The sequence below is a fragment of the Melopsittacus undulatus genome, chromosome 4 (genome assembly GCF_012275295.1).
Source record: "Melopsittacus undulatus isolate bMelUnd1 chromosome 4, bMelUnd1.mat.Z, whole genome shotgun sequence".
Classification (NCBI taxonomy): Eukaryota; Metazoa; Chordata; class Aves; order Psittaciformes; family Psittaculidae; genus Melopsittacus; species Melopsittacus undulatus.
This window is the reverse complement of record NC_047530.1, coordinates 99,491,583-99,506,612: the sequence shown is the minus strand read 5'-3', so window position 1 is coordinate 99,506,612 and position 15,030 is coordinate 99,491,583. Positions and strand designations below refer to the sequence as shown.

The window sequence follows — 15,030 nt, the reverse complement described above, 5'->3', positions numbered from 1 at the left end:
GGGAGCATGGGTCTCAACTGCTCAGGCTTTACCCACTTCTTGAGCAAGCCTCATCCTCTGTGCTCAACTGTGTGTTACGGTTCTTTGCTTGCAGGTCTAAAGGCTAACTCAGGTCTGTTGCCAAGTGCCACAGGCACAGTGTCAGGTATGCGTCTTGTATTTATCTGGATTGTCTGTTTGGAAAGAGGATTTCTCAGTGAATTAGGTTTTGTGGCTCCAACCGAACACTTGAGCTCTTGTACCCCTGCCAAGTAAAATTCCAGGCAGTCCAGCCTGTTTCTAAAATGATGAACCCATTACAGCAACATAAACTAGGTTATTTTTAGCCAGTTTCCTATGCAGTCAGTGTGCTCACGCACATGAGGGGTAGCAGAGAAGAGGAGGGTCTATCCCTTCATCTACTGAGTAACATCTGAGTCCATCAAACAACTTTAACCACTTTAACCAAGTTTGACAGATGTGTAGAGGGCTCAGAAATACTCAGCTCCAATGAATTTTAGGCAAGTGGACAGATGGATAGAGGACAGAGAGAGGACTCTCATAACACTGAGGAAGTACAGAAGAGACCATTTAAATGTCCCCAGAGCAGTAAAAGGCAGTTGGTACTCACGCCTTGCTAGACCTGAAGAAATCAGCTGTGAGGAAACAGGTTGTGTTACTACTGCTGCTCTCAAAATGTTTCACACAACTGTAGCGAGCCTTGAGAGAAGGTGGAGGCAAGCAAACAGGTATTTCTGTATCTATTGGGCAAGTCTGGTCCTAAAACAGAAATCTGAATAAGCCCATGCTGTGGATCAACTATTCTTACAGTGTTCCCCAAAAGAAGCTCCACTTTCTAGTTAGGTTACATTTAGAAGCATTCTCTTGGACCCCTCAGCTGCTAGAAGTCAAATGTCTGGCTGCAGAAGCTTGAGCGACTCTATAGAGAAAAGCTTTTCAGTCACTGTTTACATTGGTACTGCCTTTGAATGGTTTTAAGTAATGATAAGTCTGTCTGGGTAGAAACAGAGCTTATCCAACAGGTTAGAGGAGGGGAAGAGAAAAGAAAAGGGATCACCAACTTTTGTCTTGAAGGAGGGACTCAGCTTTATTCACCTGCTCTGAGGTAGAAGTGCAGAAGTTGCTGAGATGAAACATTTAAATACAGCCCTCACTGCTTAGGCATTTGAGTGCTTGTAAAATGTGCAGTTTTTAAAGCAGTGCCTCAGTCTGACAAGAATGAAAATTAAAACCCCAATGAAGTTCTTAAAAGTGTCCAACGTGCTCTGCAGGAAAAGGAGTCCGGTTTAGATGTAAAACTATCTACAAATCCACCAACACTTACAACCATTAACAGTTTCAATTCAGCGAAGCCCTAATCATGTGTAAGAGGTCAAGATTAAATTTCTGTCTGCATTGTGCTGCTTTCTAGAAGTGCCACAGCACTTACAATGTCACTGGCAATCCAATTAGGTACCTTTCTGCAGACAATCCAACATTCAGGATCAAACACAGCACAATACAGGCCCAGCAGTCAGAGCCTGGCAGAACTGGGATCAGTAAACCACACTGTTCACAGCCTGACTCATCAGTCACTTCACCTCCCCAGGTGCATCAAGGCAGAAATCCACTGTATTGCTAACCTTCAGCCTTGCTCTCTAGTCCTCTGCTGGGAAATCAAACAACACAGAGAAATTTCCCAAATCCACAGGGAGAACACACTTAGCTTGCTAACGTGTTCCAGGTCTCATCCCTGCCAGCTTGTACCAGGCAGGGCAAGGCAGCCCTGCACGGCTGTTGTGCCTGTAAGCACAAGTGATGCACAGCAGTTCTGCCTGTTCGCCCCACAGGTGTGCCCATGGAACAGAGGTGTTCTGCACTGTCAGCATGATATTCCTGCCAGGTCAGTTCACCTTCAGGGTTATCACATCATGCTGGTATCATGAAGCTCCTGTATGCGAAACTGGAGAGAAGTAACGCTTGCCCACATGCAGGTTTCTACCAATGGCCCCACAGTGACTCTCTCCTGACAGAGATAGGTGAAAAGATTGATCCACAGCAGAGATACACCAGCACACACAAGCTACATGAAGCATGCTAAGAAGAACTGAGAGGCACAAGCCTGTGGGTTTGAAGACATGGGTTACAGCTGTCTTCCCACAGGGAGAAACAGCCAATTAACAACCACACCTCCACACCTAAACTATTCCAAGCAAGAGGAGAGACTCTGCTTCCAAGCCTGAACAGGCAAGGAAAAGAGATATGTGATGAATATGGAGGGGAAAGAACCAGTCATACTGAACTGTGGATTGGTGCATTCACATTGAGAGCTCACTTCTGAGGATGGTCTGAGTGACAGGAGGAAAAATACAAAAGCACCCTTTGGGAAAATGGGAATGTGCACAGAAAGCTGCAGGAAGACAGTATTAAGCTGTATTGTTTCACTTTGGTCTTCATTGATTCTGCAGGTGGTCTGAAGTTGACAATCCTTTCCTCCTTTTCCCCCAGCTCTCTTATTCCTTTGCTGTGCAGCCACATAGGTGACTCATGCAAATAGTTTGCAGTTTACAGGAAACACTGTCTGCTCCCTGCTCAGCACATGGCTGTTCAGTGCCCTTTTCTAGGCTCCATTTCCCTTCAAGAGATAGCTTTTTCCATCAGCTTTGCCAAGAGCGGTGGTTCCAAGATGCAGACCTGCAGCACGTGCTGCAGTTCTCACAGACTACCTCCTGCACATCAGAATGTGGCTGTGAAAGGCACAAAATAAGCTCAGTACATTGGTCCCTTAATACCAGCTGCATTCTAACTTCCTCGTAGTCTCTGAGACAGCATTACTGCACACTGCTTAACAGCAGTCATACTGCACCCCAGACACAGCTGCATCTTGGTGAACAGTTTTAAAACTCCTGTTTTAGCAAATCAAAGCATTTTAGGAGGGAAAAATCCTAACACCATCACATGACATTACTGATTTACTCAGATGAATCGGCAACTGCCATCCGGGCTGGCTTCAGACTAGCAGTAGAAAAGATTGCTGCCATCTTAGAGAAACTAGATATGATTTAGTAAAATCCCATCTGATGCTGTAACTATAGAGGCTGCATTTTCAACAGCCATTCCCAAGTGAAATCAATGTTCAAGGAAGAGAGCGGTGAAATAATCAAGCTAGCAGAGAAAAGAGAGGATAGAAACAGCTAGTTCTCAAACCTTGATAATGTAAGCGAACAGTACAGATGCCACAACAGTGGAAAAACAGGGAGAGCAGGCCCAGGAGATGCAACACTGCCAACACCATATGCCTAGCACGTGCACTCACCCACAGCCAGACACCTCTGATGAGCAGGACAGACAGCTGTTAAATGAAGTATGGCAAGAAGCTGAGATTAAGTGAAGCAGTAAACTGATATTTTCTTTTTTTCCTCCTTTTTAATTGATCAGAAAAAGCAAAGCCACAGGCATCCATCTGTAACAGTTCACACAACTGCTTCAGGTGTCCCCTATATGCGACACTTGAGACTTCTTAAACCAGCACCTCCAGTTAACACCACTTCCAGCACAACCATAGACTCAATTTCCCCAAGAAAGGACCTTCTGCTGTAGCCACAGTCCCTTTAACCCAAGTTCTTATTCAACTTACCCAAAACTCCATAAACATTCCCAGAACTGATAGTCTGAGATCCCAGCTCTCCCTCTATCTTGCCTCCCTTCTACCTTGCTTTTGGCTTCAATATAAAGGATCCTAAAATGATAATGAAGGAAAAGAGGCTGGACCACATCACACATTATGGTATCAAGAACTGTAACAAGGACATCAGTAAACATGTAGGGATATGCTACAAATGCAGGACAAAACCAAGCACGATGCCTTGCTAATCTGAAGTATCCATCATGCTCCTAAAGTCACTATTTTTTTACAAGATAGTCCTTTTCTTGCTCAACACCGATATTTTTAACATGTGCTGGAAGCAGCTATATTTGATGACACAATAACAGGGAATCAAAACAAACCAAATCAACACTGTTTTGGAAAGCAATAGCACCAACGTAACTTTCAAGAGCAAAATACGGAGTATGAAGCAAGTAAATACAGTACAATCTGATCCACAGAAGATTTTAAAGAGAGCTCTGACCAAAGCACAGAGCTGTTTACCTGCTTGATCCTTTCATTATCAAGTTCCATCTTTTTCCTCTGTTGACCAAAACTGAAGATACTTTAAAGAGGCCAAGAAAAGAAAACAGGTAATATAACATATCCTCTACTCCCATCCACCCTGCAAGGAAAGAGCCAGTCCATTCCTCTTCCCTCCCCTTTGAAGACTGGGCCAAAGTGCTGCATATTCATGACCACATTAAGAACACTTTGCCCGAGGCCTGCATTTCTTGGTGTGCTGTAATGAGTTCAGGACCCCAGCTGTCTGCCTGGGGATTTAGAACACTGATATTTAATGGTAAATTATAAGGCAGAATATTTCATTTTACTTTCTTTTGCTGAAGCAGCATATTTATAATGGCACACTCCACAGTCACGAAATAAAGACACAAAGACAGGGAGAACACATCTCTCAGTTCGGACAACAAGGTCTCCAGGTCATCATGGTCTGGCCCAAGCCAGCTCAGTCTTTGGATGCCAGTCTCTGCTCTTAACCTGTTATTTGATCTCCCTAATGCCACATCTCTCACTAGCACCCAGTAATACACTGGAGGCAAACTGCAGTGCCTACTTAGAGCCTACTATACTAACAGTATTAACAAGCCCTACACAAAGCAGAGCAGCTAATAAAACCACAATGTTCTGCAGTTAATCCTTGGAAGCTTGCCACCAAGATCCCACCAACACCATTTCAGAGGCAGTGGCTTCTGCAAGCTCAAACCTCACTTGGTCTGAAGAAAAGGCCTAGATACACGTACTGACAAGACACCTCACAGCTTTATGCTTCCTCTGGGTCCCCTAATGACAATCTACAAACCATGTACAGCATCAGATCTGGGCTAGGAAATATTTTAGAGAACATCAGCATTCTGGAAGGAACAGCAGAGCAATTAGTATTTCTCTAAGTAGTGCCAGATGTTAGCCACAAAGATAAACAGAAGGGGAAAAAGCACAGTTTGAATTAAAGCTAGTAAGAGCATAAGCAATCCCCTCCAACAGCTGCAGGCTGATAGTCCAAGCTCCTGTTAATTCTTTCTTCTTATCAAATCTTTCATATCTGCTTTCCTACTTGAAGTTACACAAGCGTGCACCTCCTCAGACTTAACTGTGCTGGGGTAAAATACATTAAAGGTAAAGAGAAATTAGTCCAGCTTTACTCCAGAAAAGGTCCAAGACACTCAAGTGTCTCAATTACCACAAAAACCATGAACCACCACCTTCTTCTATACTCCCTTACCTCATTGCAATGGAAAAGGAATTGTGTCTCATGACAACTGCCTCAGCACCACAGGAACCACAGCCCTGTCCTTGAATGTGCTGCTCTGCCTTCTTTTTGCATGCTTATTGCCTGGAATTGTGGCTGGTTTGAGTTGTTAGTGGTCCAACAGAGAAATACATACAGAGCTGAGCAACACCAGAATAGGCCATAGTTCTTTTATTTCCCTATGTGGGGAGAAAAAAAGAAGAAAACGAGAGAGGAAGAAGCCTTCCCTGCAACTACTTTTGTAACTACTTTTGGTTCAACAAATCTTGTGTCCACTATGTTATTAGCATTGAGAATAGCTTAAAAAACTGTCTAACTACAAAGCTCTGATCCTGACACTTACCTGCTAGAAGAAAACATATTCACTCCTTCACCAGCAGCAAGACACAACCAGTATATAATGCTCTGTCTGAACTTCTACTTCAGTTCTCCCATTTCACCTACATCTTGACATGCATTGCAGCACTTTGAATTCTGGAGTAGAACAGAAAATAAATGTCCTTCTTCTCAGGAGATAAGTTTCTCTTAGCTTTACTCCCTACTCCAGCCTTTAGGATAACTCAGGTTAGGACCTAGAATAAACATGACTCTACTTCAGAGGGCAGAGGATTATTACCACACTCTCTCTCAACACATCTAGCCAAAACTGGAAGCCATTACTAAATGGTCCCTGCAAACATGACTTCAGCAGGATTAAGTGGAGGCCAGTTTGTGTTAGGTAACTGCATCTTAACTTCAGAGATCATACTACCTTTTTTGGCCTTTAATGGCTCCCCTCTGCACAACCAGTCCAGTGATTAACAGCTGCTTAGAAAGAAGAAGGAAAAACTGTGTTTAAGATAGCACTGTTTGCTTTTTATTTATTTTCAAGACATCACTATTACAGTTTTTAAACCGAGTAACAGGGTCAGTTCAGAGATTGCCCACCAGCAATGCTGGCAAAGAGGCCTGAGATAACAAAACAGCACCTCTGAATAAAGCCAACATTTTCCTTTGTGCGATAAATATGACCAGCAATGACCTTCCATCTCCTGCCTGAAGCCAGCACATCCTCCTCTGGAGAGGAAGAAGTGGAGTTCTCAAGTTTCTCACCCATTTCAGCACAGATTTATTCCCCATTATGAAATGCAACCACAGAAAAGCTTACACCAAATAATACCAGATTCCCCACAGCTCACACCAAAAAGAAGTACTTCAGCAAGTATGTGCCTACTGGCACCTCAGAGCCCATAATCACATGCCTCAAGGCTGTTCTTCAAATAGAGCTCCAGGTAATCTTTATATATCTGTGGGTCAGTCATTGTAGCCTTGACAGCAGGGTCCTCCTTCATGGCCTCCATCCAGCGTTGGAGCTTTGGGGTGTGACTCAAAGAGCTAAAGGAAAAGGAAAGAGACTGAATAATGCAAATGGCAAACTTGGAGGGCATGAAGGAAGCAAAACTACTTGAACAGTTCCATTTTAGTGCATGTTTTGTTTTCTCCTTCCCAGTATAAATGTTCAGCTCAGGGCTGGTGACAGAAACATGCATCAGATCATAGAAGACAGACTAGAATTTGGAAAGAGTTCTTGCAGAGCTTATACACTCTGCTAAGCTGAGCAAAAACACAAATAAGCACTTACTGTGCAAGATATCAGCATGTTTTTACTTTCATTATCTCTGCTGCAAAAAACACAGCTCTTATTCATCATCTGCTCCAAGCTGAGGGCAGAGGCTTGTGCACCACTGCCTCCCTCTGGAATGCTTTGTTAATGGTGATTCTTGAAGCAAATGCTGTGTGCAGTGCTTGAGTCCTCCTCAACAGCTCACACACCTCTCCTCTCTCTTGGATACCAAGGCAAGCTGTGCAGTTTGTATTACCTGGCAACCCAGCAGCTCAAAATACAGATGCAGTCTATTGAGGAAACTGAAGATTCAACTAAGACTAAATCCACAAACCCATTCATACACAGCTGAAAACAAACAAAACCCCAACCACTGTGCAGCAAATCAAAAGCTTAAGAGGAAATTGTTATTTTCAGTCTCTTCTGTCGGACTGAGCCAAGTATTGTGCATTACAATTAACTCCTGAGTTTAGTTAATGCATAACTTCCATTAACCCTTACCCAGAAAGCATCTTTTCTTAACACAGAATAGCTCAGATCCCCAGTCATTCAAATACCTTAATGACTCGACCTATGCTCCTATACTGCTTGTAGTATTTCCCATTCCAGTCAAGGACCACACAGGAGACAAAGTGGGTCAGCAACCCATCAGTAAAGCCCTCATTTTACAGTGCCTGAAGTTTCAATGCTAAGAATTCCTGTGTCTTTCTTGTTCTTCAAGAATGGTTCAGGCACCAAGGTGAGACTAACTGTTCTATGTGCACCCACTTCTTCATACAAATTGACTCTTTAGCCCTGTTTTAAGGCAGCTATAAAGTAGTTTTCCTCTGTCACCATCTCCTTACATAATAATGCAATACCATGGTAACTGGAGCTGTCTAAGGATGTAACAGACCAAGATGTTTACTCACATGCAAAAATCCCCCACTATTACAGCAGAGACAGATCTATTATTTACAGCTAGGTAGGATACAGTTTATCCATCTCAAAACAAAATCACTCTCCTTTAGCAAGCTAATTTTTCTAAAGAGGCAGAGAAAATTACATTTCAAGTCTGAGGCTTCTGGCCAACAAATCTGAGCCTAGGCTTTCATTCCTCCAGCCCCTTCAAATAAAGATCATTTTCACCTATGATGTTCGAGATGGAGAGAAAATCTTGAATTTTGACCACTTTTTCTGGATCTAGCAAAGTTATTTTGCAGGAAAACATATGTTGTAGGAATTTCTTTTTTTGGTGAAATCACACTTGTTTAGAACAGCTCCTTTCTCTTCAAGAAGACTTCCCCCAAACTGCAACACAACACAGACTTTCTTCAGCAGTCCCCAAGAGTGGCCCATTGCTGCAGAGTGTATGCAAAGCTTATGCTGAGGCACTTCAATATACACTACAGGCTAGGCAAGGTACTCACTCCTTCAGCTGGAATGGCTCCAGACGTTCAAACCATGGCCAGATCATGTAGTCAAGCATGGAGATTGAGTCCCCTCCATAAAACACAGTGTTGCGCTTGGACAGAATCTGCGAGGGGCAAGAGATGACACATACCCTCAGAAGGAAAATTACCACAACAGGACGCTACAGTAGCAAAAAGCCCACTTCATAGTAGAATGGAAGCATACTAAAGGGACCAGACAGCAAATAATGGAGATATAGCACATTTACCATGTGCATGCAGTATCTGTGGGGTCAAAGCTATTCTGTAGCTACTACAGTATCAAGATTAACTGCTTCATATACTGTCAGTCCAGCTCTTTTCCAGAGGTTCAAAAACACAATCACTAGTGAGCTGCAGCTTGTGCACTAAAGAAATTTTGCTCTCAGAATCCTTCACTTTGAGACTTCTTACCTGTCAAAAAACATTAATGCCCAGACTAATCAAACATAGCAATGCACATGCATTTCTTGAACAATAAATCCAGCTAAATGTAACATCCAGGTAGACTAGAACACTGTTTTAGCAGGAACTCACTAAGCCCACAGCACTTGAGGTCAAGTGGTACTGGAAAAGCATTTATGACATTACATCTAGAACTGGATTTGATTCCAGGTGCCAAGGAAAGCAAGTGTAACATCCACATATACCAAAGAGATCCCCACAACTCAGAAAGCAGAGCCACAAGAATTCATCAAGTTCTTCTGTTACATTTCGGTTTCTGACATGTTTCAAGTGCCATGGTCATCCAAGTTTAATGTGCTTTAAGGAACATCCAGAGCTTGGTCTCATCTTTCGTAAGACCAGTTCCGGTTTTCAGGCACTTTAGAGGTGGAACTTGAGAGACATTACAAACCTTTGTATTTCTGGACGCACAACACTATACTCCTATATCAATTACTCCCTGTCCCCATGATCTAGTAAGCCCCTCAGGAAGCATCAAGCTGTTTGGATTACGACGTGTCTGGCTGAATATAACCCATCAGTTTCACAGTTGCAGAGATGGGAACACAGCTCCCTCTGTCGGGCAGCAGCAAACTAACACAGAAGCATTTCAAAACGCTTCCTTGAGTCTCTTGCAATAAGCCACATGAAGTTGGCATGGCTCTGTTCCTTCCCCCCATCCGCAGCTGACCTTCAGCTGCTGCAACAAAATCCTTCAGGGTACAGTAAAATAGAGGCACTGAAGAAGCAGCAACTATTTCACAGCATTTATAGAGCAGGAAGAAGGTTAATTCTTCCTTAATATTTAACAGATTTCAGGGAAGTGAAACACACATGCCTTGCCCCAAGAGCTCATTTGTTATCTGCACTACTCCAGTATCAGCCTGACCAGAGAGATAAGGATACCCTAAGAACAATTTTACTTTGGCAATTCAAGGGGGTGGAGAAGCAGAATGCATAGGACTGTTGGGAGAGTTATGAAAGTATTAGGAAGCTATTGGCAGCTTTGCACCTCAAGAAAAACACTCTGGAAGAACACTCCTTCACCAAGTCAGACAAGCATTAGTTGTGACTGCTAAAGATGCAGAAGGAATGGACTCATGATACAGGCAAACCCGACTTGTTCAGACTAGCCAGGAACCACTAGTGCTACAGATTGTGAAGTCCTAAAACAGCATAAAAGCCACCTGACACTTCTTGGCGCTCTACTGAAGTTGCATTACACCACTAGGAGCACAACATGGTCCAAGCCTGGATTTGTGCAAGGGACAGATTACATTCTGCTGTGCCCCATGCCCAACAAAGATAAGTTCTTGAACAAAAGAGATTTTGTGTTGTGGCTAGGCTATGTGCAGTGATTTCAGCAAAGCTCCAGCACAGATGCTCTTCAGCAGCTCAGACTCCTATTAGAACATGTGGCAAGGTCTCCTTACTTTTAAGGCAAAGCAAACAGCAGCAGCCAGAATTCAAAAGAATCCACAAGTCTACAGAGTCATCACCATATATAAGAAGTTTAGTTTAGCTGTGTGGAGTTTTCTCTAACAGTGCTGTTGAGCATCCTAGGCTGGGGAGTGTAAATTGAAGGATTATTCATTCCTGTAACTACAAACTGAGAAGAGATATAGCTCCAAAGGCCACACTACGAAAGAAAAATGGGATCATACAATGATTGGCAACCTGCTCATAGATCATGAAATACTCTTACCTCTTCAAATTTGCCAAACTTTTCAGCAATCTCTGCTTTCAGTGCTGTGGTGTCCTGGCCATCTTTGACTGCCACAAAATACTTGAAAACCAATGGTGTTATCTATACAAAGGAAAGTTTTTAGTGTTCCTATTACAATAATGCAAGCAAGTCATTCAGACCTTAAAATGTTAAACATTAAGACATTAGATTCAAGTTAAATCTTAAAGATTTAACTTTAAAGAGTTAAATAAGTCCATTAACAAAACCTTTCAAACTTCAGAAAAGATAAGCACAGTCTTAAAGGAAGAATTAATGCAAATACTAATGAATTTTGTAATAAGAGAACAATGAAAAGAATGGCATGTTTCTCATTTGCACACACTACTAAATAAGTAACCAAAATGCTAGCAAAGTGCAGAGTTTCCCAGTTAACATCTACTGAATTCCAAATGCACTTTTAGTATCAACATTAAAGGTACTTTAAGAAAGAGACATGCAGCCCAGGTTATGCAGGCTTCTACAGATCTGTGCATTTTCTGATTTGGTAATTGAGAAATTAGCATACAGTACTAGAAAGCTGCCCAGTGGCCAAGCTTCATTAGATTATATTCTTCAAAACTCAGAAAACCATTTTTCTAAGATCTCCCAATTCAAACTTAAACAAGGGAAGTTTAGATTGGATATAAGGAAGAAATTCTTTACTGTAAGGGTGGTGAGGCACTGGAATGGGTTGCCCAAGGAAGCTGTGAATGCTCCATCCCTGGTGGTGTTCAAGGCCAGGTTGGACAGAGCCTTGGGTGGCTTGGTTTAGTGTGAGGTGTCCCTGCCCATGGCAGGGGGGTTGGAACTGAATGATCTTAAGGTCCTTTCCAACCCAAACTATTCTATGATTCTATGATACAACCAACATTCAGTGCATGTTTTGCTTCTTGCAGTATGTTTCCCTGTGATCCTCTTCCCATTCAGAAAGGCCTGTTGTAAATACATCTCCCTTCCTAACCCCTTCCTTTGCCTGCATCTCTTTCCATCTTCTGTTGTTTCCTTTCCCCATCTTCTGCCTCAGATCCAAATGGACTTCTTTAACTTCCTAGACTCTTCAACGCATATGCTTGCACAGAAGGTTACTTCCAGTCAGCTACAGTGCTCTCCTCCAACCCCTAGATTGCCAAAACCTTACAGATGTCCCATGTCTACAGCTACCTCTCATTCATGGTTGTAGATTCTCTCAGTCAGGCACTTCTTGCATTCCACATTCATACAGTAATTCCTACAGAAAGACTCAGATTAAAATACAGCAGCTGTTACTGCCCAGGTCTTGGACATTCAGCTGGTTTGGTCTACTAACTTTTGCTGTTGTGGGATGCTCAAAATCCTGCCTCAGTCATATACACTCTCACTAGCTTGGCTGCCTTCCTTCATCCATCTCAAAACAAATGCTAGGAGCAGTTCAGTGGTTTGTATGTGCTCACAGCAAGACAGCCCAAATAACTCCTCCCAGGCACAAGACCTGCCTTAAACAATAAAACCAGCATTGGCAGCAGAGCTACAGGTTTTGGTGCTGTGGTAAAGAAACACATTCCCACACTGATCGTACAGTACCTTTGAGAAGTGTTCCAAGAGCATCTTCTGAAAGGCTCGCTCATATGGGTCCGAAGGCATCAACTTCTTCCCTGGAAATGCATCATCCAAATATTCACAAGTGATTGGGGACTCATAGATCAGCTGGCCCTTGCTGGTCTCCAGAACAGGAACCAGCCCAAAGGGATTCTTCTCAAAGAACCAGTCAGGTTTGTTCTTCAGATTGATGTTGATTATTTCGTGGCTAAAAGAGTAAAAGAAACAAGAACCAGGCTCAGTTCTGTTACAGTCCATACCATGATGAAATGCAGTCATTACACCTCAACAGCTACAGTACTTGAGTGGCTGAAACATAGAATCAACTAAGTTAAAAAGACCTTCAAGATCAAGTCCAACCATTCCATCAGGAGTGCCAAGTCCACCACTAAACTCTTTCTTGTCTTTTCTGAAGTCCTTTGCAAGACTAACCATTGCTGTAAATTAAGTTCAGTTAGCCGAATACTTTTAACAGTCTTATTTTGTCTGAGTAGCTTTGCTTAGCACGATTAGCTGAAGTTGCTGAAAGCTGCAAGCTGTAAGCTGTGACCTAGAAAAGTTGAACTTATCTTGAACTATTGCTTAGTTATGTGAAGGGAGGCCCGGAGACCAGTGCAAACTGTAAGATAAGGAAGACATGACTAAAAGTAGAAGCTGCAATTTATCCAGCTAATAGCCCACCTAGGTCCAGAGAAAGAATCCAATTAGGAACAAGACCCCAGACCAAAAATCATCACTGGACCAAGAGATGCATGGAAAATGAAGAACACACGAAAAACAAGTGCAGAGACTGCAAGGGTACAAAAGCCTAAGGGTGTCTTTGTCCTGTCCCTCTGCAGAGGTACCCAGCTCAAGCTGTCCCTATTGCTGTACCACTCTATCATTAAATTATCTGTTTTCCTGAAATCAGACATCTGAGCCTCTGCTGTGGGAAACCTAGGCCAAAGAAACACCTTTAACACCATCCAACACCTACAAAATACTGCCGGGGGAAGGGATGGGCACTTCATTGGAAAATAACCAGCATTGACTCAGAATGAGTTGTTTAACAATCTAGTAAAAACCACATGAACAGTCTGGAAACACACAACAGAGGCAGCCACGCTAAAAACAAAGCTCAAGCTCAGAATGCAGCATGCTTTCACATGCAGGTTAGGGGTATTCTGTGAAAGAAGCACAAGTAAACTACACTCCAGTTAAGAACTGCAGCTGATTTTTAATCTTACTTTACACCAAAGAGCACACCAGGAGAGCATCCTACCCACTTATCTTCCCCACCTATGGCCTCAGATAGAACAGGTGTTTAAGGTAATGCAAATAGACACTCATAAGGTCTGCTAAACACAACTTAACATGCAGAACAACTGAAAGATTATCAGAAGGCAGCTACCACATCTGGGTAGCCATAAATTCCCTCCAAAATCACTACACTAAAACAAACTTCCCAGTTCCAAGATCAATCCAAAGGCATTAAATAAAGGCAGAATTAAACTGACCTGGAAGTCTGAATACACCTACTCTTTTGAAGAAAGACCCAAGAAAAAAAAAACCAAACCAACAAACCCAACTCTCATCTTGTTACCAGGAAAACTGAATGGTAAGCATTCACTATGCTAACATGAACACCAAGCCTTGCTAACAAATCTTTGGCATGCCTGGGATTTGGTGGGAATCAATTTGGTGGGAATCAATGGGTGGAAAAACCCATTACTTTGAAACTGTAAACTGAGAAACATTAGACCCCACTTAAAAACACTGAAAGGAGATGGCTATCCTGAGACAGAAACAAGCTCATGTACTCAACTCCATTAACTTACTGCAGCACAGGAATGAGATGTTACAAGTAACATGGTGCATCTTTTAAAGTGGCCATTGCATTTGAATCTCCCAGAGTTTTCACTGCAGCTTACATCAGACCCAAACAACATCCCTTAAGGCTCTACTCATGTTTCCCCACAACAAGCTCAATTATTATTACTGCAAACATTCAGGATGACATACGAAGAAAAAAAAAAAAAAAAGAAGAACCAGCTTGGGGCTTGTCCGTACCTATTTACATTGGGCCTTTACACCACTGATTTCATTGCAGCCTTCCCATTTCCCACTTCAGGAGACACAAGTCTTAAGAAGTTCCATCTTTAGGGCAAAACCACCCACAGAAACCCCTTTCTCGTTCACTGTTGTCAGGGATGTTTAGTCAAGAGCCACTCAGGATGCCCACGTAAGAGGAGAAGCTCGGACCGTCTCCTGCGAGCCCCGAGATGCCGCAGGGGGCAGCGGCACCAGGGTGCGAGCAGGCCGGGGAGCGGAGGAGGAGAGCAGCCGGTGGGCAGCCGCGCACCGAGCCTCACGGGCCCCCGGGATAGGCCTCACCTGATGCCCTTGGCGCGGAGGACAAGTCTGGCCCTCTGGGCGAAGGGGCAGAACCGCATGCTGTAGAGCCGGATCACCCCCTCGGGCACCGGCCCCGGCGCCGCGCTCCCTGAGGAGACAAGAGCAGACCCGTTACAGTCATTACCCGCCCCCTCGGCCGACCAGGCCCAGCGGAGGTGATCCGGCAGCCCGCTGCGCCCCGGGGCCGGTGCTTACCCTTGCCCAGGCTGCGAGAGTGGTCGCCGGCCATCGCTATGCAGCGGGCTGCGCTGTGCTGTGCCTTTCACCACAGCCCCAGCCCCGTCCCCGCCCGCGAGAGGCGGAAGCCACCGCTCCTCAATGGGGCTTGGGCGGGCCGAGGCCGGCTTTTAACCCCTCAGGAGTGATGAGCGCCCTGCCTCAGACGCTGACTCCCATAGCGAGCAGACAGCTTGTGTCCTGGGGAAGATAAGGGAGCTCCTCGGCAGCCCCTCCCGGAGCTGACCG

The 15,030-nt window shown here is 43.8% G+C and overlaps 1 protein-coding gene across 1 annotated transcript; it reads right to left on the bottom strand.

The window, feature by feature from the left end:
• Positions 1-6,226: 6,226 nt before the first annotated feature.
• Positions 6,227-14,817, bottom strand: LOC101878136 (glutathione S-transferase omega-1). Its single transcript, XM_005154537.4, has 6 exons — positions 14,761-14,817; positions 14,545-14,653; positions 12,157-12,379; positions 10,576-10,677; positions 8,406-8,512; positions 6,227-6,767 (listed from the first exon to the last, which is right to left on the bottom strand). Exons 1-6 carry the CDS (start codon positions 14,792-14,794, stop codon positions 6,614-6,616), a joined length of 729 nt encoding a protein of 242 aa, XP_005154594.2. The 5' UTR covers positions 14,795-14,817; the 3' UTR covers positions 6,227-6,613.
• Positions 14,818-15,030: the final 213 nt, after the last annotated feature.

Excerpts from the sequence above, each read along its gene's own strand:
- LOC101878136 (XM_005154537.4), bottom strand. The coding sequence starts at position 14,794 with ATGGCCGGCGACCACTCTCGCAGCCTGGGCAAGG. Across the intron at positions 14,654-14,760 it reads CTCTCGCAGCCTGGGCAAGG|GGAGCGCGGCGCCGGGGCCG; the intron begins GTAAGCACCGGC and ends TTGTCTCCTCAG. Across the intron at positions 8,513-10,575 it reads AGTTTGGCAAATTTGAAGAG|ATTCTGTCCAAGCGCAACAC; the intron begins GTAAGAGTATTT and ends TGCCCCTCGCAG.